This window comes from Styela clava, chromosome 7 (assembly GCF_964204865.1).
Source record: "Styela clava chromosome 7, kaStyClav1.hap1.2, whole genome shotgun sequence".
NCBI lineage: Eukaryota > Metazoa > Chordata > Ascidiacea > Stolidobranchia > Styelidae > Styela > Styela clava.
In genome coordinates, this window is record NC_135256.1 from 19,676,746 (window position 1) to 19,703,955 (window position 27,210).

At 35.5% G+C, this 27,210-nt stretch overlaps 3 protein-coding genes across 5 annotated transcripts; 1 reads left to right on the forward strand and 2 right to left on the reverse strand.

Annotated features, from left to right (window-relative positions):
- The first annotated feature begins 2,794 nt into the window (after positions 1-2,794).
- LOC120328460 (uncharacterized) lies at positions 2,795-8,050 on the forward strand. 2 transcript variants are annotated; one of them, XM_039394952.2, is made up of 8 exons: positions 2,795-3,203; positions 3,854-3,956; positions 4,838-5,010; positions 5,096-5,197; positions 5,280-5,468; positions 5,541-5,797; positions 6,191-6,944; positions 7,291-8,050. In XM_039394952.2, the coding sequence occupies exons 1-8, from the start codon at positions 3,080-3,082 to the stop codon at positions 7,560-7,562; spliced, it is 1,974 nt and encodes a 657-aa protein (XP_039250886.2). In that variant the 5' UTR covers positions 2,795-3,079; the 3' UTR covers positions 7,563-8,050. The 2 variants fall into 2 exon arrangements, with proteins under 2 accessions (XP_039250886.2, XP_039250887.2); XM_039394953.2 differs by having other exon boundaries at positions 5,544-5,797.
- On the reverse strand, positions 7,934-16,582 carry LOC120328459 (neurotrypsin-like). The gene is made up of 16 exons (XM_039394951.2): positions 16,227-16,582; positions 15,341-15,555; positions 14,739-14,899; positions 13,963-14,144; positions 13,581-13,739; positions 12,389-12,505; positions 11,790-11,941; positions 10,935-11,031; positions 10,721-10,831; positions 10,495-10,642; positions 10,197-10,372; positions 9,578-9,854; positions 9,295-9,445; positions 9,075-9,207; positions 8,422-8,613; positions 7,934-8,245 (listed from the first exon to the last, which is right to left on the reverse strand). Exons 1-16 carry the CDS (start codon positions 16,546-16,548, stop codon positions 8,118-8,120), a joined length of 2,721 nt encoding a protein of 906 aa, XP_039250885.2. The 5' UTR covers positions 16,549-16,582; the 3' UTR covers positions 7,934-8,117.
- Positions 16,583-19,546: 2,964 nt separating this feature from the next.
- LOC120328524 (uncharacterized) lies at positions 19,547-23,151 on the reverse strand. 2 transcript variants are annotated; one of them, XM_039395042.2, is made up of 6 exons: positions 22,763-23,151; positions 22,405-22,645; positions 21,902-21,973; positions 21,179-21,280; positions 20,602-20,818; positions 19,547-20,223 (listed from the first exon to the last, which is right to left on the reverse strand). In XM_039395042.2, exons 1-6 carry the CDS (start codon positions 22,930-22,932, stop codon positions 19,964-19,966), a joined length of 1,062 nt encoding a protein of 353 aa, XP_039250976.2. In that variant the 5' UTR covers positions 22,933-23,151; the 3' UTR covers positions 19,547-19,963. The 2 variants fall into 2 exon arrangements, with proteins under 2 accessions (XP_039250976.2, XP_039250975.2); XM_039395041.2 differs by having other exon boundaries at positions 20,602-20,821.
- Positions 23,152-27,210: the final 4,059 nt, after the last annotated feature.

The window sequence follows — 27,210 nt, forward strand, 5'->3', positions numbered from 1 at the left end:
ACTTTACAGTTTCCGATTTTACTACATAGGCCTACATTTAAAGCCATCCCGGCTGTCTTCATTGACCATATTGTCATCGAGAGTTCATGCGCATATTCTCTGTCCAAAAATCGGGTTCAGTTCGAAAAATAGTAAGGAATAGACGCTAACGATACAAATGATCCGAATTTAGATTTTTTATGCACAGCAAAAAGAATAATGAAATAGTCTGCCGTTTTTAAGCATTTAAGAATTTACTTAAACTTATTTACTTACTCGGCCAAGCATGCTTTTCTGTAGATAACACCTTCAAAAAGACGTTGTTCAATGTTACATTCACGTGAACGTCCGAACAGGACCAATTAGAGGTGATTTTACATGTGATACGTTCGCTAACAATGTTAGAGGGAAACAACGAAACAAACAAAATAACGCATTCATCTTCAGTAGGTAGGCTAGCGTTGTGATACACAGCAACAACAGTAACGAGAACATGTTCGTGTATTATGCTGGATGGCTGAACGCAGTGTTGGAATTCAGCCAATTCGCACCGGTTCTATAGAACCGTCTCACGGAATTTATAAGATCAGCGAACCGGTTAGCATTACTGGTTACTGTCAATGACTTTTGTAGCAGAACCGACTGAAAAATATTGCTTTTGTGATGGAACCGGCTGACAAAAAAATTGAATTCCACCACTGGCTGAATGCCAAAGCGGGACATTTGACTGACTTGGCGGGACAAGACACTAAAAAGCGGGACTGTCCCGCCTAAAGCGGGACGTATGGTAAGCCTGTATATAAGTCGCATTGATATTTCAGCGTATGTGCACGTGCTCTTCTAGATGTGTTCTTATTTAATTAAAAGCTAACATTATTGGTGTTCTGTGGTGATGGTTATTCAACAAGGGTTGTTTCCCCGACCCATGACCTCAGAAAAAATTTCCCTATATTTACAATTGCAACATTTTTGATGCTTAGTTTAATAAATCAAACGTTTCTTTCCTACTTGACTATTATTTGATTTATTCTCGTGTATGACGACATCTACAATCTGTTAATCACCCAAATTATTTTAGAAGTTAGGTATAAGGGGCAGCATTATCAGAAACTCGCCCCGGGCGGCAGACTAGTTTGGCACGCCCCTGCGTGTCCCACTTGTACCACGTGTCCCACTTGACACGTGGGACACGACATTTTGGAGACACCCCTTTTCCACTAGCTATTTGCGTTTCGCCCTTTTCTTTTTGCGCCAAATATGGTCGAGTCGGGAATCAAGATAATTAGTAGTTGGGAATTAAAATGATCATTAGTTATATCGATTGCTTATTTCCAGATTATCTAAAATTCTGATTTAGTATTCCGCAAGAAATTTAGGATATTCGGCGGTTAAGGTTGAAAACCACTGATATACCGGGCTGCATCTACTGGCCACAGTGCTGTTACAGTATTTATGACATAACCATATAATTGACAACACAATACTACTTGTATGTCTTATTAATTACACTAGTTCCTTTTCAAGGATGCAATGAATCAAAAGGGCAGAATGTTTATGTGGGTATACACGAACTAGATGCCATATGCAGTCTGTTCTTTTCACACATACGATGTCGATTGTAAACCAAATTTTATAAAGTTGAATTCGCGTACTTCATATGCATGCGAATCCGTGTTTTAGCAGCAAATGATTTTCAGAATATCGAGTTCCTGAAACCGTCCCAGTCGAGATATAAGTCTTACATGTGTTAACTACACAATACCAACCAAGGGTTATAAAACTTCCGGAAAGATGTAACAACAACTTTCTCATTGATGACTTAAACAGCATAATATTTACTAATGTAGCGTCAATGGGTAAGCTACATTAATGTAACACGCCTTACAAAGATCTGACCCATAACTTTCGAAAGACGATAATAGCGCATATTAGTCGTTTGGTGCGGTAGACCAACGTCTAAAACGAGAACGTGTTCACGTTCATTACCCCAGCACTCTAAGAACGACCTAGCGCGAACCCTCTGAATCCCACAACTTGTTGCATGTATCACTAGCTGATGACCAGAGCCTAATGTGTGTCAGTAGGTAAGCGGTAAGCTACACGCCTCATCTAGATCTAATACATATCTTTTGAAACGCCTATAATAATGCACGTTACCCGTTCGCTGCGATTGTCCAAAACAAAATGGTCGACAACGGGTTCGCTCATTGCACGACACTCCAAGAACGGGTTCGCGCAAGTCCCCGGAATCCCACGTTACCCGTTCGCTGCGATTGTCTAAAACAAAATGGTCGACAACGGGTTCGCTCATTGCCACGACACTCCAAGAACGGGTTCGCGCAAATCCCCGGAATCCCACCACTGGTTGCATGTATCACTAGATGATGACTATATACAAGATTAATAACCAAATGGAAACAGAATCTTTATGCTAGTTAATAGTGGGAGGGAAAAAAAGAGTTATAACATAGAACATGTAGGGGAAATGTATCAAAAAATGTTGGCAACCACTGCTTTAAACGCTACATATATATATATGTGTTTATCCACTGGTGGGATTCAAAAAATATATATATATATTAATTTTATTGAAGCATCAAATCTACGAATCTGTTGTAATACTTTCATTGATTTCCCGAAAATGCAGATTTAACAATCTTTAGTGTATTTCTACATATTTGAATCAACGAATGACGTAGCCAAATATTCGGGTCTTTCTTTTATCACAATACATGGCTGGATGTACGCGACCAAGTACTCGTATACATCAGCTAAGACCAGTAAGATAAAATTTGCCTGCGGGTCGAAACCAAAATTTAGTCAGTTTTCGAGGATTGTACCGATAATTGTACTTAAATTCAGCGTCTGTTCAGGAAATATAAATAAGAAGCACTTTTGTCACTGAAATAAGATCGGGAGAATACCCGTATACACATCGGGAAATAAACCATTACATGCAATTGTTCTAGGTTTTTCTAGGCATCTGCATGGCGCAGAGGTTTTACGTTATGAAGTCATTTAACAGTTAGACAAGCCTGTACCTCTACGGAATAATATTTCAAAATGAAATGAACTTCAGTTCGATCTGAAATTACATATTATGGATCTATCCGATATACTTCTGTTTTTGTCTGTTCTCATATTTCCATGTAATGTATATGGAAAAGGCGTAGCTCCATTGAAAAGGCGAGTTTTAGGAGAAAGCCATCAAGCAGAACCAACATGTAAGTAAATTAATTGTGCTTCTAATATGAACTTGTAAACACATCAATCGTTACAGTAAGTTGGTTCTTTAATTTCGAAGTAAAGGCGTCTGTTTTGTCCATCTCGTTTATTTTACATCCATCAGTTCAGGAGTTTATAGAAGGCCCAAAATTGGCTAAACCAGGGTCTATGGCGCAATTGGGTCTCAACGCTTATTTTTATTTTTGAGATTTATCAAGTTGAAACCGAGCGCAAATGTTTGTTAGTTCCACTCAAATACACATCACGAGAATGCTATTTGAAAAAAAAAAAATACTCGAAATTTTTAGTTAACACGCACAACGAAGTTAATTATTGATACCGGTAAAATATGAAAGAATTTGTCAATATTTTTTCTCATGGAGAATAGCAGTCGACTTGGGTGCAATTTTTATTTAACCTGGCCTAGATGACCAAATTTCTTGTGATACTACAGTCCATCAAAACTTAAATCATATTTTATCTACGAACTCCGTACAGAAAGATAAAAAGCCATGTTTGAATGTTCACAATTGCTCTTTCCTCGATCATGAGTTTTTCTATTCGTCTGCTACTTTATTGATACTGTGCAGTTGCTAGTTGGCAGAAATAAACATAACTTATATAACTGTGTTTCCTTTTATCAATTTAGGGCTTTGCATACAGAAGTTGAAAGCGGGAAAAACATGGAAAACTATCAATACACCGGGGTATCCAAAGGCATTGAATATGAAACATTCGCGATGTACATGGAAGTAAATATGTATTGTATTGTACCATTATGTTATATTAGAGTACAATATATGAATTATATTTTTATTATTAATTCGATTCGGATTCAGCATGAAAAACTTCCTGCTGTTGTTTGGCAACTTTCATATTTCAAGTATCGACTCAAAAGATTGCCCGGGGCCACGCATACTATGTCGAAGACTTTTAGTATAGTTTAAAATTAATCAAAAACGTTTTTGTATTGTAAAACACAGAAAACCGTAACCAGTGTAACTTTTTGCGAGCCGGTTTATATCCTGAGGCCGTTTGTTCTGTGGTCGCAATACAAAGCTGAGAAGTTGTGAATTTTGTGATGGTTCTAGCATGGTCGTTAAAAGTTCAAGGCTCGAGGGAATATTAATGCGGCTATTGTGCCAAATGTTGATGGCACATAATAGCGTTATCTTTACACAGTAGCGTTCGCTTGAAATCCGAACCAATCCATATTTTTAGAGAGAAATCCGAAACTTCGGAAAATTGCTCGTCCCATTAACACCGTGTTTCTTGTTAGATCATATATATCATAATATAACGTATAGGTATCCTCGTCAAAATTCACACTGATTTCGTCACTTACTAACTGGCAACCGTCGATTTGTACGAGGTAAAGTGCGTTGAATTCATGATAAAGTTAATTATTAATAAGTATAGAAGCACATTCCATATGTCTGCTATCATAGCTCTATCTAGTGGTAATATGAAGTGATTTTTTGAAATACACACAAAGTATATCTGGAATACTATAATGTCTCCTGAGTCTATTTCACGGTATTTTTATAGCGCTCTGCTCTGTTCCCTAAAATTTGCAAAATAGCCCACTGTACCTTAAAAATTATATTTCTAAAATAAACTTTGATATTTTAAGAATTACTGCACCGGGAAAGCTACATATTCGAATAGCATTCCGAGGAATTGACTTGTATGCTGAAGATACCGACCATTGCTCGTCCAATTATTTAGAAATCATCGATGAAGTTTTAGGGAAGTCTCAAGGACGAATGTGTGGACGGAAAACTAGTGGTGACATTGTATCGCAAGGTAGGTTGCATCCTTTTTTAGTATTTTGTTTCGAAATCATCATAGTTTTCCAATTTTTATGAGATGTTTCACTGCAACCCAACAGGTAACAAACTTAGAATGGATTTACAAAGAGACCCGTCTGAGAAATACCAACGAGGATTTTCTCTTAGCTTCATGGCAACGAAAGCTAAATCGGGATTCTATTGTAAGTTAATTGTAAATTATTTGCTTTTTCACAATTCTGATAAATTTGCCAATGATGTTGATTCATACGTATTCAATTAAAGCAAAGAAAAGTTTCAACGGAAAACCACTCCCACCGATGCGTCGTCCAAAAACAAAAGATTCTGACCTGGAAGATAAAAAGTCCGAGAAGAAAGAGACGAATAAAAAATCTACAAGTAAATCAGAAGGAAAAAAATCTGGACCTATGATGATCAATTCGGACGGTCAACTAGTTGCAACCGATATTACACGTATGTCAATTGATTTGCATTCTTACAATATTTTCAAGTGCATATATATATACAACTCCTGATTTTATCTAGAAGATCATCCCATAAAACGCCAGATCAACAGCGGAAGTAATAATGAACGGTTCAAGCCCATTGGCGGGAGTTCTGATGCCGAAAGTGGCATGTCTACGCTAACTATAGTCGGTATAGTTGTAGGTGGGGTTATTGGACTAATCATCATTTTCCTTATTCTTCGAAAGCTTTTTATGAATAATAAAAACAAGGACAGAGAAAAAGAAGGAGAAGCTGTGGGGACCAATTCCGGATTACCGAAGATAAACATGACACACGTAATCTATTTTTACATTCTAATTTATCATTTGGTGAAATTTATTGCAATTCCATTGGATTTCAAAGAAATGTGCTCTTTCATGGAGCGGCGGATTTAACAATTCATTGATTGCTATCTTTGCGATCGGATCATGCGGATCCAGTAGCACATGAGTCGAGAAAAAATCATTAGCTAAGAACACACTACCCCCGCTTTGCAACCCTATATGTTCTGAATATTTTTCGCACTTGTTTGCAAACTATTTTAAGTCTTATCTCCCTTGTAGTATCAATCTTTATTGTAGCTATAATAATTAAACACCAGGTATAATGTACGAGGAATATACGAAAGATATTGTTCATTTTTTTTTATCAATTCTCCATAATGATATATTTATTCGCCTGTGTTACAGGACAACGTCGTCTGTGCAAAGAGAAATATACTTGCCCCAACTGTCGTAGTTGGTCAAACCAGAATTATGAATCATTCCATGCATTTACGTGAAGGAGCAGTATACCCAGACACCGACTCAAATAACTCAGATCCGCCACCTGATTATAGAAAGTTGAGCCTTCATCATGGAAATGCAAACGCCAGAACTATCTCAAACATGCATAACGCACATACACAAAGCAGGCACGGAATGACAAATGGGGCTTATCTGGAAGATCCTGAACTCGAAATGAAAATGAAGTCCGTGTCCTCGAGAACGCTAAATGAAAGAAAATCAAATAGAAGACCAGCTGGGAGGTCAAATTCCTCTCATGCAAAGAAAGTGCCGTATCGATACAATAATAAAAGAAGCCAAGGCCCAGATCAGAAAAAAGCAATTGAAGCTCTGAATAACGAAAAATTTTGCGAATTTGACAGTATATACATGCAGTCACAACAGCAACAACCAAGGATAATTTCTACAAAAGAAACCAAAGTTTTTGACAGACACGGAAACGAAATGCCAAAATTTAAATCTAGACAGTCTTTGGTAAATCAACGTTATGGATCTGGCAACGATGGTTCGATAGACAGTGGAGATTCCGATGTTTTTTTGCCGAAATCTCCAAATTACAAGAGCAAATCAAGCAAACATGATTTACCAGACTTTGGTAACAATATGGGGGTGGCCGGGAGAAACTATAGAGTCAAGGAAAGAAACAATATAAAAAGTGGTAAGTTTCCAAACGCAATATAAATCAACTCGGCCTATCCCATGTTTAAAATAATAAATTGTGATAATCAAAGTACGCTGGTAGCGCTAGTAAGCCAGATTCCAGTTTCCCTAGCATAACTTCGTTCGTATCGACGTTAGTATTTTACTTGTAATTTTGATAAATTGAGAAGACAACTGTAATATTGTATTGGCACCATGCACTGTGAAACCTAAATAAAGATTCAATCACCGACATTCACGGTTGTGGGCGCAATCCGCTTTATCCAATATAAATCATTTTAAAAATCGTTGTCATTTAACGTTCGATGTAAGTCAATACATATGATGGTATTTTACATCTGTAGGTCGTTCAAGAACTTTGGAAGCTGAAACTAGACAATTTAGAACAAAGGAACATGTTGCATTAAAAAAACGAAATACGACCGAAGGCGCAACTGGAAGGCCTGAACACGAATCACGAAAAGATGACAGATTGCGACACTCCGTTAAGAAGAGAGGCTACAATCATGAAAAGGACAACAATATTGATAGTTTCGGTCAAAATAGAAATAGGTTCATCGAAGAAAAACAATCTCCAAACTTGCCACGTCATATAGTTCCTTCTTGCAGAAGGTAAAATTTAGGGAATCCCACGTCAAGCGATTGATGCCTTCTCTTTAACACCGATTATGTATGTTGGGGAATCGAACTACTTCTGATAGGTATAATACGCTAATCTTTAAGATCTATCTTACAAGTAATTTGCTTATAATATTGATCTTCTCGTATTCGAAATGGGGTAGTTCTTCGGTTTTTAATAAAGTATCATCGGAGGGACTAATATCATACTAACGTAAAAATATAAGAATAATACGAACTATTTTTCCATGATAATTGGATATAGTCGTCTAATATATCTGCTCTAGCCCGTATTTATTCGACATTATCACTTTGTTTTCACTTTTCAGCCTCGGTTACGCTTGAAAAATGAAATAAACATATATCAAATATTCTCATTCTGCTTGTAACAATTTTTTTTAATCAATATGCCCAAAAATTTTAAAAGCAAGGTGTTTTTAGTCAAGACTTGAATGTTTGTTAATAAATGTGTTGACTTTTATTATACATATATTGTTTTATTTCCGTGATAAAATAGAATGTGAGTGTCGTCGTTGAATTCACCCTTTTCCAATTAAAAATTGATTCCTGTCGTCTCGGAAATCCAATCCAGATAATTCCCAACTTTTGCGTAGACGCCAGGAGCCTTTGGTTGGGCGCATCCATTTCCCCAACTTACAACACCCCAAGAGTAGTAACGTCCTACGAAGAAATTAGAAATTGCAAAAACAGTAACGCACAATAACTTTTGTGCCGTAAAAACATAAGGTCAACTATCACATACAGAAGGATTTCAATAACTCGTTTCATTTTTAACGATTGTTAGAAATATAATTCAAAGCTTTGACAATGACAACAAAAAAGTGTTAGAATCTTACCATCCGCGACGTCTTGGCAAGATAATGGTCCTCCCGAATCTCCTTGACAACTATCAATTCCGCCACTGAGATATCCAGCACACATCATGTCTTTTTTTAATAGATTTTTGTATTCGCTTTCACGCTTGCATTTCTTGTCCGATATGAGGGGTACAGCCGCCTCTTGGAGAATTGGAGTATATGTTCTTGTGGCTGTATACACATTAGAGATATTGATGATTGGTGATTTTACAATATATATGTTTTTTACGCGTCTTTCACTCCGAACAAAGTGTGTATAACTAATTCTACGTGAGGAGCTATTAGGTTCTGGAAGAACCGGAATCTTTTTAGTTCAACATTGTGTTGTGTCGTGAACCCGAAGAATAGACGATGTTTGTAGATATTTAAAATGTATTTCAGAAACACACAGTCATTGACTGAAGCATCAACAAAAGAAGAGCGAGAGTGAAATAAGGTCACTCATGCATGAAATAAGGGGAGCCATAACAAAGTGTACCACACATTGCTTACTCAATTTTTTACATCCTTGGCGCGGTGGTGAAATACGATATTTACCCTGTGATGCCAACATTGATAAGTTCAACGATATATATAACCATGTGCAGATTTGCACACAAAGTGTTAGGCTCACGTATCATATCAATACTCACATTTTGCTGATAATTTTCCCCAGCCTGTAACGTGGCATATTGTTTTTTCGCTAAACTGCTCTGGAGATTTTGGAACACATATTAGTTGAACGGCATCTGTAAGTTGTGCGCATTCTCCAGTTTTAGATTCAAGCTACAGAAAATAAATGAATGAAATTGAAATAACATTAAAAATAACATACAAAATGTTTTCATGTTTCTTCCGAAACAAGTAGTATACCTTTATCAAAGCCATATCGTGTTCTTTAGTAGTTGAGTTATATTCAAGTTTGAATAGTTCACCTATCTTAAACTCCTGTTCTGTACCGTCGTCTGTTCCTGTGATATGATCACCCAGGCGTATGGTGTAGTATTTTAGAGGATATTTACGTCTGGAATATAAGATAGTTATTTACAATATATTCCCTCTTGAATTTTTCATATATATGCGTACAGCAATCGGCACATATGTATGAAATTAATAAGCTCGCAAAATAAATACGGAATATCACAAGGGTACTTACTCGAAACAGTGGGCTGCCGTGAGTACCCAACAAGGATGAATTAGCGATCCTCCGCACCAGTAGGTCCAAGGTAACCAAATTCCCGCCTGCCAAGGCCACTCATGCGGATTAGCTCCTGAACCACCGACAACTCGCGCTTGTGGAGCTTCCACGAGACTTTCTGGTGGTTTCACGCCGCAATTATTCACTATTGGCGTAGTTGTTGCAATTGTTGTTGGCGAAGTTGTTGCAGCAGTTGATGCTGGTATTGGGGTCGTCGTCAAAACAGTGGTTGTTTCTGAAATCGAATTAATTTTGTGTCTGTGATACATCGCGTTCTATTTTGCGCTAGTATATCTTTTTCAGTATATATAAATATCAGGCACAACACAAGTACGTTTCACAATAGTTTGAACTATTTCATACACCGTGTTCATTTGAAAATCGGTAGTTTAACTCAATTCATTGTACAACTGTGCGTTATTTGCTAGGTAGAAGCTTTTTGCAGATATCCCCCGTTTAAAAGCAAAATTACCCACCAGCCATACGCATTCTATAGAATAATAGGAACTTTCGTAAATCCCATGAAAGTAGTTTTCACCAATCCTACGCACCATCACTAATCAAAATATGATATTACCATCCGTGAGGCAGACAACGCCTGCTTCATGATCGACTCTGCATTTTGTTTCTCCCCATCCAGCATCTCTGCAATCTTCAAGATTTGATTCTCTCCCGATACAACGCACGTTATCCAACTTGTACCCTCTGGTGCTTCTCTCAAAACTACCACCGTTCAATGCTTCCGAGGCTCCCCTAAAAAATAGTAACAAAAACTCGTTGCTTGTAAGTACATACATTATAACCAGCCCTGTCATAATTATTCTTACAGCTTTCCGCTTTTAAAATCTTCGTATTCAATTTAACCATTTACTCACCTACTGTACCCCAATTGACGACAGACCACGTTTGCTTCTCGAATAGTCCATTTTGTGTCACAAATAAGGCCAAATTGCAGTCCTTTCGAGACTTCAACACGCCCCTCAAATGGTCCCGATCCTCCTCTCAAGCGAATTTTCATTGGTTCTAACAAAACAAGATAATTGAATATTATCTTTCCCGAATATTGATGTCTAATATGAAACAATTTTTACTTGATTTTACCGCATTCAGATTCGTCTTCGCCGCCTTCACAATCATTTGTAGAATCACAAACTTGGTTATAGGCAATACAAACTCTATTCTTGCATCTGTACTTGTGGTCTGCAGCGCAATCTGAAACGTGAACGAGCCGATATTAAATAAAATATGAAGAAGACAAAAAATACGAAATAAGAACACAGCATATGAAAGTTGTTTGATCAAAATATTTGCATACCTTCTCTGATTTCTCGAAGCTTGTAATGAACCCATTTCTTGGATTTTCTTAATTCTTTCGGCGCTGATGGGGAGTACAGAAGACATATTTGTGATTTCTAAAAGTAAATAACGTGAACATTTTTAAAAATCCGCTCTCTTGATCCTATTTGGGAATATGGATATTGTTTTACGTTCGCATTTTTACTTATGTACTTCTTAGCGTGGTATTTTCACTCTGCGAGAACGTGGGGGTTCTCATGCTCAAATTCTTAAGGTTTTTCCGTTCAAGTACCGCCATTGACAACATTCACGTGGAAATGATTAGATGACATACATCACCAAAGATTCATAATACAAGAGGCAGTAAGATGCCATATGTATAAGCCGTGTGTTTAAATTTCCTTCTGTAATAAATATGTGTCCCACCTAGGGGTGAAGCGATTTGAATTTTAGAAAACAACAATTTCAATAGGTGTAACGGAAAGCAGAGAAAATAGGAAATGAATTTTTTGAAAGACACTTCTGTTTTACTTCTGTATATTTTGTATTGTTTAGTCTGGTAGTTAAAAAGCAAAACAGGGCCCATCACCGTAAACATTCCCAACGACAATAATCTGCCAAAAAGGTTCATATAGCTCCATTTCGTATGCAGTAATATCGAAGAAAAAAGTTGTCAGAGGCATCTTGGGCATCCGCTTGGTTATATTCATTTGGTCAAAAATTGTTCGTTCATTATAGGAATATATTGCTGTTGAGTAAAATTATTATTCAGAAATAGTTCTCTTATGCCATTCTCGCTTTTAGGATCACAAATCTATGTACATTTTGTATATCTGACAAAACCAGAATGCTACGATCTAATAGTTTTCAGTACCTTGTTGAAATCAAATGACGCACACACAAATTCTGTTTCCTCTTTGCATTTTTGTGCACACATGTAAGCATTCATGTTCGTCCATTCAACTTCTGACTTTCGCGTGCGTAACTTTCTGCCGTCGGTTTTTGTGAATGCTTCCAGGAAACGTTCTGGAAAAGGAAATAGGTATTTCGTATTGGTTGTCTAAAAGTAAAGATCATAATAGACAGTCTTGAAATAATTACGTCACCGTATTGGAGATTTCAGTTCTTCGTGAATTGAATATTTTGCTTTTTAAATTCTAATTCGAAATAATATTGTTTGTTAATGTATACATACATCTTGAAAAATATATTGGGAAATATGTTGGGCAAGCATTTGTACAAAAACGAATATTCCGATATGGCTTTTGAATGATGACAATAACTATTTTAAATTTATTCTTCACAATATTCAATATCATTTGGAGTGATGCTTAAAGATAGCCACCTATTAAACCGAACATCATTTTTTATAAAATGGAAAAATTTAAAAATATTTTAAAATATGGAAATTATTATTTGTTCGTACAGAATTATCTGTATATTTATCGTGGCGTTAAAAATCATTGGTCATACCACATTCTCTTTCATCGCTTTTGTCAATACAATCCGGTTCTCCGTCACATAAAAATTCGTTCGATATACATCCACCTCCCGACGGACCACACCAGTATTGATCTTTGTTGCAATTTTCTGCAATTCGAATAAAACTAATGTATTGAAGCGATCAATACAGGTCAAATAAAGATAACAAAAAGTCAGAGATGTAGATAACTATTATTCGATTTTTAATTTTTTTTTTTGTATATATTTATTAATATATAAAACACAGTTGATCGGTACATCTACAACATTATTAACCACTAATCATAAACAATACACGATTCATCATATAAAATAATCAGTAATTGTATCATAAAATTTTTCATTTTTGATCATGTTTCTTTATTTTGCCATTTTTATATGCAATGAACCGTTCAATTTCCCTCACTTCATACAGATATGAGGTAAAAACATTAAACAGTGGTTTCTTTTTCTGTATCTTACAACGATATAGATAAAACATGGGCAGCAAGAAGTATGCAGTTATACAATTTGTTATAAAAATTAAAAACATATCCCAACATGCAATCTCTCTTTGAAAAGTTAAAATTAATCCCTGTTTTTGAGTATATACACAGGTTTACACAGTTTCTCAAAACTGTTGAACAACTATACAATCTTAGAAAAGGTGGCTGATAGTTTCAACATTGGAATGACAGAATTCACATGACTCTGATGAAACAAGTTTAAATTTATACAATCTATCGTTTAGTACTATTTTTAATTTAGTTGAAAATAAAATTTAGTTATCTAATACACCAACCAGAGATATGATATTTTAGACATTTGGCTAAAAGTTTCTTGCCCTGCTTAGTTAGGTTTTTATATGAAGATTTTTACATCGAGACAAAATTGAGAAAACAAAACAATGCTTCCTTGACAAAATTATATTTGAAGTATTTACATTGTTGCTCTATCATAGTAACAATGCGTTCAGATCAGCGCATTTATTGGTTGCGGGTATTTTCCCCCAAACTATACGTACATAATCGCTTCCTTTCCCTACAGGACATATTCATCTAATTCTGTATTCACCGTAACTGTAGTCATTGTTAAATTGCGCATCTTTTTATATTCATTACATTATCTATCAAGTTATATTTGTGATAGAATATAAGAAAATCAATCGTTTTCGGTAGGAGTCGCGGAAGCAACTTATAATTACCACTGTTGCAATTCTCTTCGTCAGATCCCCAAGGACAGTCACTCATTCCATCACAAACGTATGTTGGTGTGATACATCGATCGCCTAATTTACAATTCATTTCTGACATTTTGCATGTAACTCCAGTAGATCCAGAATCTTCTTTTGGACCTAAATATCCTGCAAAGTAATATACATTTTTAGAAGATTTCAAAGCAAATGTCAGCAAAACAAGCAAGCATTTTGACAAGTTGAATGTTTTGATTTCTCATTGATAATATGTAATGGTCATTTGTGATTCAATTGATGCCTGTATCGAGATCTCAATTTGTTGTAAATTTCATTCTAGATAATAAAAAGTGGTAACATGATCAACCTGGTTGGTCGCTAAAATAGCTTTTACCTGAGCATTTAACTGCTGCTAATTTTTCTTTCTTACAAGTATAATTCTGTTTTACTTTTTCCCCAAAGCAATCTGTCAAGCTCCATTCTTCACCTCGACATTGAAGCTTACGAAGATACTTCGCAGAATATTTCAGTTCACCTGGAATCTTTTTTGCACCCAATTGCAAAGCCTTGCCTGTTCTGATAAGTAATAAAAACAAATATTTTTGATTTTTTTCATTTGTGTTAAGTAGATGAATGAATTTTGACCGTAATCGCACGACAGCGTTTTTCGTTCTGGTGAACATTTTGGTCTATGCTTCTTTTAAATTGCAGTTTGAGACATGAGATTGGGGCTATGCATTGGCTCATGGAAGTCGTAGCCGGAGTCTTATATTAAAACTCATGACAGTCAAAGTCAAATTTTGGCGCTTCGAACAGTCTATGTATACGCTGAAGTTTTTATGAACAAAATTTGGTTTACCAAAAGTTCGGAATTCGAGTCGGAGACCAATTTATATCAATCTGGAGTCGTTGTCGAATTCAAAGTCCTGAACCCGATTTCTGAATACTTCGACATTACAGCGGTAAGGTAAATATCTAGCGGTACGGTTTTTATTAGTCAGGCTATTTATCAACTTTAGAATGGAAACGCGTAATGGATTCAATTAGCTATGACTGAAGTAAGCTCAACCAGCATTTGTAGACAGCTTTTCACAGAACGTATATATAAAAAAAACTCCCGAGAAAAAAACTTTCTACATTCATATAGTTGAAGTACGCATAATACTATACCTGTAATTCAAATATTTGCAAACAACTTTTGCTGAATTAGGACTCCAACTATCTCCACATATCGTGCCCCAACTTTCCATTTCCTTGTGGTATATTTGTACAATTCCGTAACCACAATTTTTCTTTGGTTTTTTCTTCAGGCATTTTAGTTTGATATCACCCTATTGTAAAAAAAACTAGATATGGATTTTGAGTTTTTTTATTGTGAAAACCTGTAACTCGAGTTAGTGACTCAAAAACCACTGAATGTTGTTAAAAAATAATTAGCTCCTAGGTTAGATTTCAAAACAATGTTGCTATAAGGCAAGATGAAGTATCATTCTGATATTGCTAAAAAACGGAAACGGGACGACAATTAAGTTGGCTCCACCAAAGTAATTCGAGATGGCGTAGAATGTGCGCAAAGCGTGCATTGCTTCTACCTTTAAATGGTGAACAAAGGGGCCATGAGTGCCTAACTAAAGCTTTCTGCATGGGGCAACAAGTCATCGAAGGTTGGGAACCATTGGTTTAGGAGAAAAACTTTCATTGATCTAAGTACAAAGTTAGAAGACATGGGTATATATAATTGCTTGCTTTGGCCAATGTACAGTGTTACTTACTGTGAAGCTGCCTTCACTTCTCCATGCAGGTCGTGATTGACCTGTTGTCGGAGATTTTGTCGTAAAAACCGATGCCTCTGTTGTAGTTTCTTCTGATTGGTGATATTCGTCTTCTGTATCTGAGGTCTGATGCCAACCAAACTCTCTCGTCCACTCAAAATCATCGTTGCTCGAAAATATGTGGAAATACGGGTTGTGAAAAGTATTTCTGGAGTCTGAATGAATACATATGTATATATATATACTATATATGTATATGTAACTAATGTCATTTTATGCTGAGATATTATTTATACGATTTCCTGGAATAGCCATGTGAGCTTGGAACTGTTTTATGTTAGGATTGCATTTCTGGGGCGACTACTTTGGTGAAGAAAGGTCACTTTCCTGCTAATCAATGGACCAGTCAATTTCAAATCGCCAGGATAACATTATTTTTTTTTTTCATTCTCAGTCTCACGAAATTTCATATTTTACCCAAAATTTCGATGTTTTACTTTTAAAGGGAACATTGGTTTTTATTTCCTCAAGCGACGATCTCCGTCACGGATTTCTGTCGTTCTACGAGTTCAGTAGTCAGCCTTACCAAGTACCGGATAAGCATGCGGCAATTCTTGCCCGTTAATCTTCTAGGTAACAAGTATGTTGCATTAACCAAATAAATGTCTCAATACTACATTTAGCGTAACATGGACAACAAATAGTGAAATTATATCATTGAAAATATATATTGTCATCGAAATAACAATCTTTGACGCAGTGATTTGACCCGCTTGTCTATGTGTTCAAGTATTGCTCTCATGTTGCTTATATCAACAATCGCATTTTTTTTGGTATTCTGATCATAATATGTATTTCAAACGACTTATTACCCCGTGGTTCTCACCTGTGAAATATGAATTATATCCCCACTTCGAGTTTGCAAACTTTCCACTGCGACCCTGTCTGTTCCAATCGTCTGCACTGTCGAAGAAATCATCTTGTATCCTCGACTTTCCTGGGCTTTTTGGTGCAGGTCGTTTTTTCCCCCCATGTGGTCCCTTTCCCCGCCCTACTGGCCCGTAAATATAAGATTTTCCCCCTTTCTTTTGAGGGCGGCCTCGCCCAGGGCCAGCTTTCTTTCCTCTTTTGCTTTCGACAGCAGGAAAATACAATGCTACTAGCATATGAAAAGCTAGAGTTATTAGAATAATCTTTACTCCTGCCATTGTCTATATTTTCCTGAAAATTGAATTTCTGAGATTGTATAATTATTGTCTGACTATAATTAGTTATATGATTCTTTTGAAGTACAATGGCAGTCATCATCCTTGCACTTTGATCTATCAATTATGTTTACTTATGAATTTATGATTTATTCTAGCACGAAAAATTCCCATTAGCAACCGATTTCTTTGCGCAAACGTGAATACAAATATAAGCAAAACAAAGTAATCGTTCAAGAATGACACCAAAAGTTATAATGAAACAAAACACCTAATTAATTATATGTCAGGCCTGAGTAGTCACTTTTTATTGACTTTTACTCAATATAATAATATCAAATAGAAGAGATGGAGAATTAATCAATATTTGAATATTCGCTCAAACTTATTTACACATAAAAATTCATAGATAATAGCTGAACAATTCGAGATATTCAATTACCAATTAACATAATGAAAACAGGATTTGATATAGAAAATCCAAGCGCACCAACGAAGGATTTTAGCGGCGAAGCCGGCCGAAAATGAAACTAAAATACCAAATATCAAACGATCTGATATCGACTGATTCGAGATCTATTTTCGATACCACTGCACTTTAGTATGTAATAATAAACCAAACGATGAAATCGGCTAACCATACTTAATTGACTAACGAATTTAGCAACGATATTTGCAGACTCCATTCGATCTGCTATTATATCGATATCATAATCACAAAGAAAGCTTTCTATTGTTATGATATAATTTCTCACAAATGCGATGTGCTAAATAACTGCTACTGAACAAACACCTTAACTCAAAGTTTGTTTAGACGAATTCGCACAGCTCTCATATTTTGGGTTTAAAGTTATAAAACGGTAGAAGTAAAATTCATTGTAGCTTCATGCGAAAGGGTTTCAAATGGGCCCGCTCAACAGTCGTTTGCCAATGTTCTATAAAGCCTAAGCAAATTTCTACCACAACCACTATTTACTTTTCAACAAAAACAACAAGGATACTTATATATTATTTATACCATCATTTCGAAACAATGACACTATTCCCATCAAAAAGGGAAGGTGTCAAAATTGTATATGAATAATCCGGTTCCCGTACATTTGAACCCACGACAATTGCACCTGCATACTATTGCACCTATGGAAATATTTTTGTTTTGCTGATATTTGAACCCATACTAACCCTAACCCATGGGTTTTAGCACCCGCATATAGATTGAACCCTCGTATATACACATGGGTTCAAATGTACGGTCATCAAATAATCCTGGCCTTGCCTCGACAAACATTTCACATCCATTCGACTGACATTACGAGACAACTATTAGTTTGTGGTGTGGTGTCACATTTTTCCACTTTGGAAAAAAATAAATATTAAAATTTGTTACTCGAAATAATGTATGTGCGTAGATATTTCACGTAACATTCCAGCAAATTAAATCAAAGCTTACTTTTATTCTTAAAATTTATATCTGATCCACTATCTCAATTGATCAAATTTATTAACAGGACAAGGAGTAATATTTACTAATATAATATAACAAGACTACGTGTAAACTAACCATTCAGTCGAACGTCTAACTTCTGATTTTACTTTCGTGTGTATCTTGTCCAATGTGATATATCTTCGAGTGTAAAAAATAATATTGCACAACACAACACAAGTTAGTAAAGAATTTATAGATAATATAACGACAGCTTTGAGTCACAGGTACAAGTTCTCAATTGCAAATATATAAATGAAAATTCTTACTACAGACTGTATATATACACTCAACAAAAGACAAACAGAGATAGTCCTAGACTATATTATAAATAAAACTAATCAAGTTGGAGAAAATACAGGCGTTGCAATTTCATAAAAGATGAGGAATCAAAGTGGTTCCATCGATTCACTTCGCACGCAACCACGATTTCAATAAATCAATTGCTATTGAATGAATTGAAACCGCTCAATATTACTTCCTATTAAAAAGTTGCCTTTTCAGATGCCTCGCATTTGAGTGGTTTGTACCGTGCGTGCTTTATAGAGTCTTGCACCCGATATTTCTGCAATTAGAAATATCACAACATTATAAATACTTTCTAAAATATGTGAATACGATTGCTATGAGCATAGAGACTGAAATTAACTATAATTTTACAAACAAAAAATGTTGTCCATTGGAAAATCATTCATTGCTTAGCAATTTCATTTGTTGCAAATAAAAACAGAATAAGTTTATCGCGAAGTTTATACCAAACTTTATAGTATCTACAATGACAGTCCCCGCCCTTCATGACCTGGTGACATGTAACATTCTATATTCGTTAATATACATTATCTCGAAATTATTTTGATATATATCAAATCCGTGTAATAGCTGTTCTATAACATAAGTTAGATTTGAATGTTTATTAAAAAAACGTGATTTAATTATTGCCTCAGCATCGTAAGTGTATTCGTATTTTTTCTCAACGTCGGCGGTAATATCTCACCAGACGAATTTGCGATACCAAGCGTGATCGAATAAAGACTAATGAATATTCTTTTCCTTTTCATAGTTCTAAAGAATTACCTACACTTCCTTCCACACAAGAAAATATGAAGACGACAAAGTATGCAAGAAACGTCGCTGCCTAAATCCGCATATTTTACGTTACTTAAATCCATTGAAGGCTATACTGACTGTCCTTCCCAATCTCCGGTCATTTTATATTATACGACAAAGAATGTCTATATTCAGTGTACACAAGTAAAATATATTTACAAGTCACTGTATATCACTATGCTGTTGATTGTTTAATAATACGCCTCACCCCACCCACTCGTCATGTTTATAATCTCTATCTATCACAGTCCTTAGTTTCTTTCATTCCAAACCATAATATTCAATAGTCTACTCTCGATTAACTCTTCCTTGTCAAACCCGCACTCAATTACCACATACATATTGCAGTACTAGCTGTACTATCATTCCACCTACTTCACACAGAAAACAGACAATATTTTACAAGCGTTTATATTCATTAACACAACATCGTTTTTTGATGAAAAACATTAGTTCACCATTGCTGACACTCTCATTGACGGCCCATGTTCTGTACACTCAATCATAAAGCATAACACACAGTACAGGCAGTACAGTAAATTATGCTTATATTCAGTATATTAAAGAATATAGCATTGATCATAGACGCCATAATTGGGGCATGTAGTTGAAATAATATGGGCTATAAAGATATTAATGGAGGTAGTCGTGTCCGGAAAATCAACTGGTTGAGAATACTCACAAGTGGGTTTCTCGTGGTCACTGATATATGATCCTAATGTAGAAGCGCAAAAGGATAATCATATATATACAATGTAACACTTTCCCATTACAGCATTTTGCGCAAGGCAGAGTTTGGTAACTGCAGAAAATGCATACCAAAAACTGCTATACTATTTTAGGAAGCACAACCTTTTGCATGTGTTTCATGACAACACTTTCTTTTGGTTTCCAGAACCTCTTCCCTTCAGCAAAATATCTTCCCTCGGCCACCGGACCAAGAGGTTTTGTATAATCCCATTCGTAATATCTCCTTCTTGAGCTGGCTTGCCGTTGTTCTTTCGAGGTAGATTTTCTTCGTGCACTTTTTATTTCATTTATTATATGATTTTTCTCACTCCGCTCTACTAGTTCCTTGATGGGAATGTCTATAAAATTAAAAGAACGACATCGTTTTGTATTAAATTTAAGCAAAATTTACCTACTCCGATTTCTTTGATTAATTAATTGATCTTACCGGTACGAAAGCTTTCCTACAGAAGTTGTCAAAGTTTTGGTGACTAAAGGTATAGGACAAAGCGCAAGAGCGTATGTATTTTTTGTCAACTTCGATGTCAACCCATCGATGTGTGGCATTCATAATTTTGAAATTATATGTGGGGTAAAGATGATTCTTCATGCTTTGCATCGGAAAATTGCATTGCGTCGTAACAAGAATCGAATACCAGTTCCAAGTTTTGAAGCTTGCGAGCTAATGTCAAATTAGACGTAGGTCTTGTATTTATGCTTTCATATAAACGCTTTACCTGTTTTTAATCGGACGTATTCTTCTGGTATACCACTTAGTGCCTCTCCAGCATGTTCTCGCGTGAGATTAGATTTCATTTCTCTATAATGTGCAGATATTTGCCTGTAATAATTTTCATTTGGTTGCATTGTTCTTGATACTTGAACAGGAGGCAAAAGAAGTCGTCTGCGTCGAACAACAAATTTTTCTCTTTCGGTACGTGAAACAGCAGAAACCTGCTAACACGTATATATTAAAAATTATGCATATTAAAGAAAATATGTTATGGAATAAGCCATTGAAACGTACTCTTCTTGATGAAATATGAAGTTACATTCTGTCGATTGAAATTCCTTTGATTGAGTCTTACTACGCAATAAAATTATATATATCTGTGAATACGTACTACAATTTTCGTTCGTTGCCACAGGCATATGGCACCTTAGTTTTGCCAGAGCTTCTCAAATTTTGTATATATTTTATTTCAATACTACGGACGACAACATAATGTCTGGCAGACATATTCATTGTTTCAATTTGTTACATGAAGATTATGGAACTTCCGATGCTTATGTAGCCGCAGCAACGACGCTCACCTGTCTGCTGAACGACTCTTCATCCGCCTCTTCAACGTCTTCAAGATTTGCGACGTCCAGTGCTCTTTGCACGGGATTAGGAGGCTTCGTAATTTTCTCGAGCTGTTGAATGAAGCGATTGTGTAAATATTAATTGAATGTCAATATATAATTTCAGTTGTGTTTTATTTATTTTTCAATCGTATGTATTCTATTTGAAAATATGCTTGTATATCGAACATTCCTATTTTGTTTCTATCGAATAAAGATGGTTGTCTGGAGATTTATCTTAAAACGAAAATCGAAAAATAATACCCGTTGAAAAGCAAATGTAATGGTCGTTTTTCTGCATATATATTTTGCATTGATGATGATTATTTATGTCAATTTTTACAAGATAAAAAATGCGGTTTGTTTTGAAAAATCGATTAAATGAAATTGAAAATTAATATGACAAACACAAAAGTTTGAGCCATTTTGTAATTTACTTTATTCTGTATTGAAGCTTATGAAAATGTTTTGTGTTTTCTGTTGGAACGCAAGGTCGGTCGGTGCTTTGTCATAATAATGCTACATATCAATTGAGTTCCGTCGTCGAAGCACATTTGATATATTCAAATATTAGCCAATACCTGTTCGAGACGAGTCATATATATATTTATCAGACATTTAGAAAAGGAATGGACCATATTGAATTACGCGATTGCCCAAACAAATTATTAAATAGTCGCTGAGTTAACAAACCTGTAAAATACTTTCTGTAACATCACCCAAAACGTCAGAGCGGAATGTCTTGATTTGTCCATTGCGTTTGCCCTGAATAATGAAAGCATGTTGGTGATTAAAACTAATTACAAGAACATATCTCTGTATTATTCTTCAGATTAAATTTGAATGGCAGGTGAGTATTTATTTATATATACGAGTAATATGACAAACGAATTTGATTATGTAATTCTTCAAATAGGTGTTCAGCCAAATTAATCCGCCTTCTCGTACCTAAATAATTATGTTAGTGTTGTTTCTGAGTCTAACGATTCCGACGATTATATAAATACAAAAGTTTGCTCAAATTTATAGACACAAGTTTTAAATGTCCAATGAAAGTGTTCCCACATTTAATATAAAACTGTTTTTTTTTTAATTTGGTGTTCAATAAAACAGTTAAACTCACTTCATACCAATATATATACAAGTAAAACTTCACAAAGTATACCTTCAATGCAGAGCAAGATAAGGTAACTTACTTGTTCCAATAAAATTCGAGTTTTGATTAATCGCCTTTGCTCGGGATTACGTATAGGTTTGTATTTATGACTTTCTTTTCTGATCTGATCAAGCGATGCTCCACCATACCGTCCAAGATTTATTAGTGGTCTTATTTCTCCGGACATTTTACTCTTCTCTTTAACCACAGTGATGCGTTGAAGTAACGCTTTTTGAAACGCTTTGATATCATCGTTTGATTGGAATATCTTTTTTGCACTTCTGCAAAACATATACGGAGAAATTCTAGAATCTAGACTAGATCACGCAATGATAATCATTTCAGTCTATTCTAATTTCACATGTTTCTGGGGAGAGAAATGTAATTCTGTAAGTTACCTCTCCCATAAATATCGTTCCGTAGCTTTGTCGTCTTCAATTTGTCGTTTGATTGCATTTAATCTTTTAGATTCAAGTCCATTTTTCATGGAGGTAATTTTACGTTGTCTTTCGCCATGCATGTAAATTTTAGCTACTCGGCCACCGGCTGATACACTAACAGAGTCCATTGTACAGCATTTACCTCTACTAAGCTTGTACAAGTGTGTGTCTTGTTGTAGAACTTGTAGATTACCATAAATGTTCGCGGTATGTTGATTATAAGGTATAGTTATTCGTAAAATTCGTAGTATATATTTGCTAGGAATAAGGCGCAATTCATACAAAATTTCCACAAACCTATGTTTAGTTGTATAGAAAAAAGATGCGCGGATGTTAGCTGCTTTTTTACTATTTTAGCGCAGAATTTTTCATCACATCAGCCTATATAATCTAGCTTTTATTGTCAAATATAACCCCTCCTTTTGTGAATTTGCTACATAAAACAAGAAAAGATAACCTATTCTACGAGCAATAATTAACTATGTCACGAGCAAGCGCCTGAATTGGTTTAAATCACTCGAGTCAGTTTTGAGACAATTGCCAATACGCCATTACGAATACAATAATTATGTTATTATGTACCAAGGACAATTGTAGAAAACATTAAGATATATCCGTCTTGTAATTGAAACTCTTCCATGTAATATCTCACGCCCTACAAACATAATCAGAAACATTATCTCAGAAAACAATAGTACATCGGAGTCATTCATGCTATTGATACTGATCAAAAGATGACCGCTTCTGGATTTTCTGGTTTACCAAGGATGGTCCTCAGAAAACAACATTCTTCAATATAGATATACACATGAAAAACTATTAATAAGGCAATTTCTCGTTTTGAAATGATATGTACTGGTATACATATATGTACTATATATATCAAGAATCATGTTGTATACGAGTCGAACGAGGTTGTTGGCGGACAACTGGTCTGTTTAGAGTTAAAAACGTGTATTGAAGTATTTTTATACAGTTACAACAAAAATATATCCGTTGATCCCGGTTCATTTCCATCAAGATTCAGATAGTAGTATCACACAATCACTAAAAATTATCACTACATCACAAACTTCTGTCATTTGCAAATATTCGTTGTATCATTCTTTTCAAACTTGCGAACATTTTGAATTCGTTTTTTATTATATTTTCATGTGTCATAAATCCAGTGATCAAATTGTAATACCTGCTCATTGTTGAAATACTTATTTTAATCATTAGTTTTATAATTATTAGTTTTCAACCTAATATTTTGAAAAACGTTTTAGGAATATATATACGGTAATAAGATATCTCAACGCACTTTTCCGTGAACTTTTATCTCGGGACATTTTATCCCAAACAATACAGACGTGATTAACATGAAACAGTACAAACCATTTTAACCAGATTAACAGAGTTTGTGCAGGCCGGTCAACGTTTTAGTGAAATAATCGTATCCCATAAATTTACATCGTTTCTATTCATCTGTAACGTTAGCGAAATACATCATAAATAATTAGAAAATTACTGGCAACAAGAGGGCTTTGCTCAAATATGTGGACACGTTGAGCCACATAATTTTGATGACGTCATAGCGAAAAATGAAAGTAATAGCCTTCTAGAGAAACAGTCTATTCTAACCACTAAAAATTTCAAAGCAATTGGTCCAGTATTCAAAAAGAAAAGCGATTTCATAAAAACGTGTCAAAGAACAACAAAAACAACATAACAACAAAACGATCGTTATTTCCACTACATGTCCAATAATTCAAGAGACAATCAATTAATCTTGTCAATTAATGCTTCGAAAGATTTATACTTCATGAGATCTTCCCGTACTCAGTTTTGAAATAATAACAGTGCAATAGACTGCCACATTTTCCAGTTTGTCATTTGCATTGTTAAAGATTTATTCAGATCTTCGCGGAAAATTGGAAACAATCCAGTACAAACGTGTATTGTTACCTTGAAGATATAAGCTACTGAAACCAAAATTACATAGTTACAGAAGATAGACTATTTGTTTATGTTGTCATGTTTAATCCGGGGGCAGGAAAACCGATGTGGAGACTCAGACATATATATGTCGAACCACGGCTTCTCGCCTGGTTATGTGGGGAACGCCGTAACCGACTATATAGACGAGGGATCCGGCGGAGGCTGTAGGGCAGGGGTCGGCAACCTACGGCCCGCGGAGTAATATAATCCGGCCTGCGACGCTTCACTAAATTATAGTAACAAAGCGGCTGTTTTGACGATTATATTCTTTACGTAACAAAATTTATTGTGAGAGTAAATGATATTTTAATCTATCAAGTATAAACTTCGCCTATAATTTAATTATAATTTGACAAATGGCAACAAAAGCAGAAAAGTCGATCCTAAAGGTAAAGGGTTCAATGGCGCCGAAAATATTCAAATATAATTTTTTGAGATGCAATGCAATGAGGAAATAAATCTATATTCCATTCGAGAGATGTATCACTGCTTGATTTTTATTATAAAAAGTATCATCGGTTCGTTTTTCAACTTTCTAAAAATATGTGCGGCCCGCCAATGACTTGCAACCCTTCATTTTGGCCCGCGAGCGACAAATAGTTGCCCTGCAGTAGGGTGTGCACCAAACCGAATTGAACACAATTGAAACTATGCACCAAAATGATTTTAAACGCCGTCTCGTTTGCATACTTTTCCCTTTTAAAGAAAATTCCTTGTTAATTTATTTTCAGTCACGGGGTGTTTTAACTTTCTTGTATATGAGCTGTTTGATCAGGATTCATAATGGAATTTGGAATCTACCAAGTAACTTCGTGCTCTGCGAATTCTAATTTTTGCAATTGGTTATATATTAATTACCTTGGACTTTCTAGCCTCTGGTTTGTGTTTGTTATAATAGTGGAATACCATAAAATATGGTAAATACACAATAGACTTATGTATGTTTTTTGGAATGATGAACGAGTGCGGAGGGTACGAGTGCTGAAAGCTTCCATCCAGAAAGAGCCGCGGGCAATGAATGATTGGGAACCACGCAATAGAGCATTGATTTTCAACCTTTTTTGTACCGCGGAACACTTTTTTTAATCTGATATTGTGGCGGAACACCAAACGAAATTTTTGGAAATAAACTATAATATACAATTAACTGACGTCGATCATTTTGGCATGAAAATAAAATAACGAAATCAATAATATAGCTTGTCAACTTTAGGAAAAGACGTGATACATTCCGATTCAGAGCTACAAGAGCTAAAGTACGGTATAAATGAATGTTTTTGCAAGTTTGCTTATGAATACTATGGTTACGGTAGCTAGAAACAGAAATGGTATTTTAGTGTGATATTTGGGTCTGTTTCGATGAGTTTCAAATATTTTATTCTGTAATTGAGGAGAGACAAACACGCAGCTCTTTCTCAACGGCTCTCAATTTCTCGCGTTTTTTTTTTTATACGCAACAGGAGTCCAGAAGGTCGGAGGTCGATTTGGAAATTAATAGAATCATTGGCAGCAAAGCAATTTTTACTGTTTAATTTCGTCATAATCGCTACTTTTTTGCCCCCTGAACGTTTTCATATTACCGCTTTTGTTCTTGTGCGCAAGTATTAATTCGTGCCGATCGGCGAAGATCGAAGTTTCATATTTTGGTATAAATATGCGTTCACATCGGCGACAGATGTTAATGACATCCTGAATGTTGATTTAAAAGCTGAAATAAAGGCATTTCTACGTGGTCATTAGGCGAGATGACGATGAAGAGCACTTCTTTAACGATATCTTACATGCGCGACCTGATGCCAAAAAAATTGTAAACAATTTTTTGCCCAATTGCTTTTGTGCTGATTAGACGCTGATTAGAATTATTCACCTCGAGTTTTAACGTTTTCTTTTCCAACAAAACAATACCGCGGCCATTATCATAGCTAAAATCGTTACCTACAAATTCACAATTTTATTTACGGAATATGCAAATTCAACTCTTCACTTGACGATTTTGATGATGCCACGCCCTAATTATTACTGCAAGAAAAGCTTCAAAATGCAACGAATGTAATCAACTCCGATGATGACTCCATTCATGGTAGAGTATAATGTTCACATATTTGAAACATTATTTGGCCAAGAATGGAATGGGATCACTAAAAATACACGCCGAGATAAAGTCTATTAAAAGGGAATATGGCCTGTCTCTTCCTATCTGGTTACAAGTTTTTTATACCGACTTTCCAAAACTCTCACTCGCCGTTTTCAAATCGACTCCATCTATATTATTCGAATGACGTTCGAACCGGTGTTCCGCGGAACACCGGTTGAAAATCACTGTATTGCTTCTTAATTAAAATACTACAAACCAGCTGGGGTACTAGCATTCTTCTCACAAATGATCTACCACCACGAGATACAATCCTGGGGTTCTGGTGAACCAG

What these genes read in the sequence shown, in the direction of transcription:
- LOC120328524 (XM_039395041.2), bottom strand. Translation starts at nt 22,932, where the DNA reads ATGGACTCTGTTAGTGTATCAGCCGGTGGCCGAGTAGCTAAAATTTAC. An exon ending in GAACGATATTTATGGGAGAG is followed by an intron (nt 22,646 to 22,762) that starts GTAACTTACAGA and finishes TATGTTTTGCAG; the next exon opens with AAGTGCAAAAAAGATATTCC. An exon ending in TTACAGAAAGTATTTTACAG is followed by an intron (nt 21,281 to 21,901) that starts GTTTGTTAACTC and finishes TTCATTCAACAG; the next exon opens with CTCGAGAAAATTACGAAGCC.
- LOC120328460 (XM_039394952.2), top strand. Translation starts at nt 3,080, where the DNA reads ATGGATCTATCCGATATACTTCTGTTTTTGTCTGTTCTCATATTTCCA. An exon ending in CATTCGCGATGTACATGGAA is followed by an intron (nt 3,957 to 4,837) that starts GTAAATATGTAT and finishes TGATATTTTAAG; the next exon opens with AATTACTGCACCGGGAAAGC. An exon ending in AGCTAAATCGGGATTCTATT is followed by an intron (nt 5,198 to 5,279) that starts GTAAGTTAATTG and finishes ATTCAATTAAAG; the next exon opens with CAAAGAAAAGTTTCAACGGA.
- LOC120328459 (XM_039394951.2), bottom strand. Translation starts at nt 16,548, where the DNA reads ATGGCAGGAGTAAAGATTATTCTAATAACTCTAGCTTTTCATATGCTA. An exon ending in TGCAAATATTTGAATTACAG is followed by an intron (nt 14,145 to 14,738) that starts GTATAGTATTAT and finishes ATTACTTATCAG; the next exon opens with AACAGGCAAGGCTTTGCAAT. An exon ending in GGGAAAATTATCAGCAAAAT is followed by an intron (nt 8,614 to 9,074) that starts GTGAGTATTGAT and finishes ATGTGTATACAG; the next exon opens with CCACAAGAACATATACTCCA.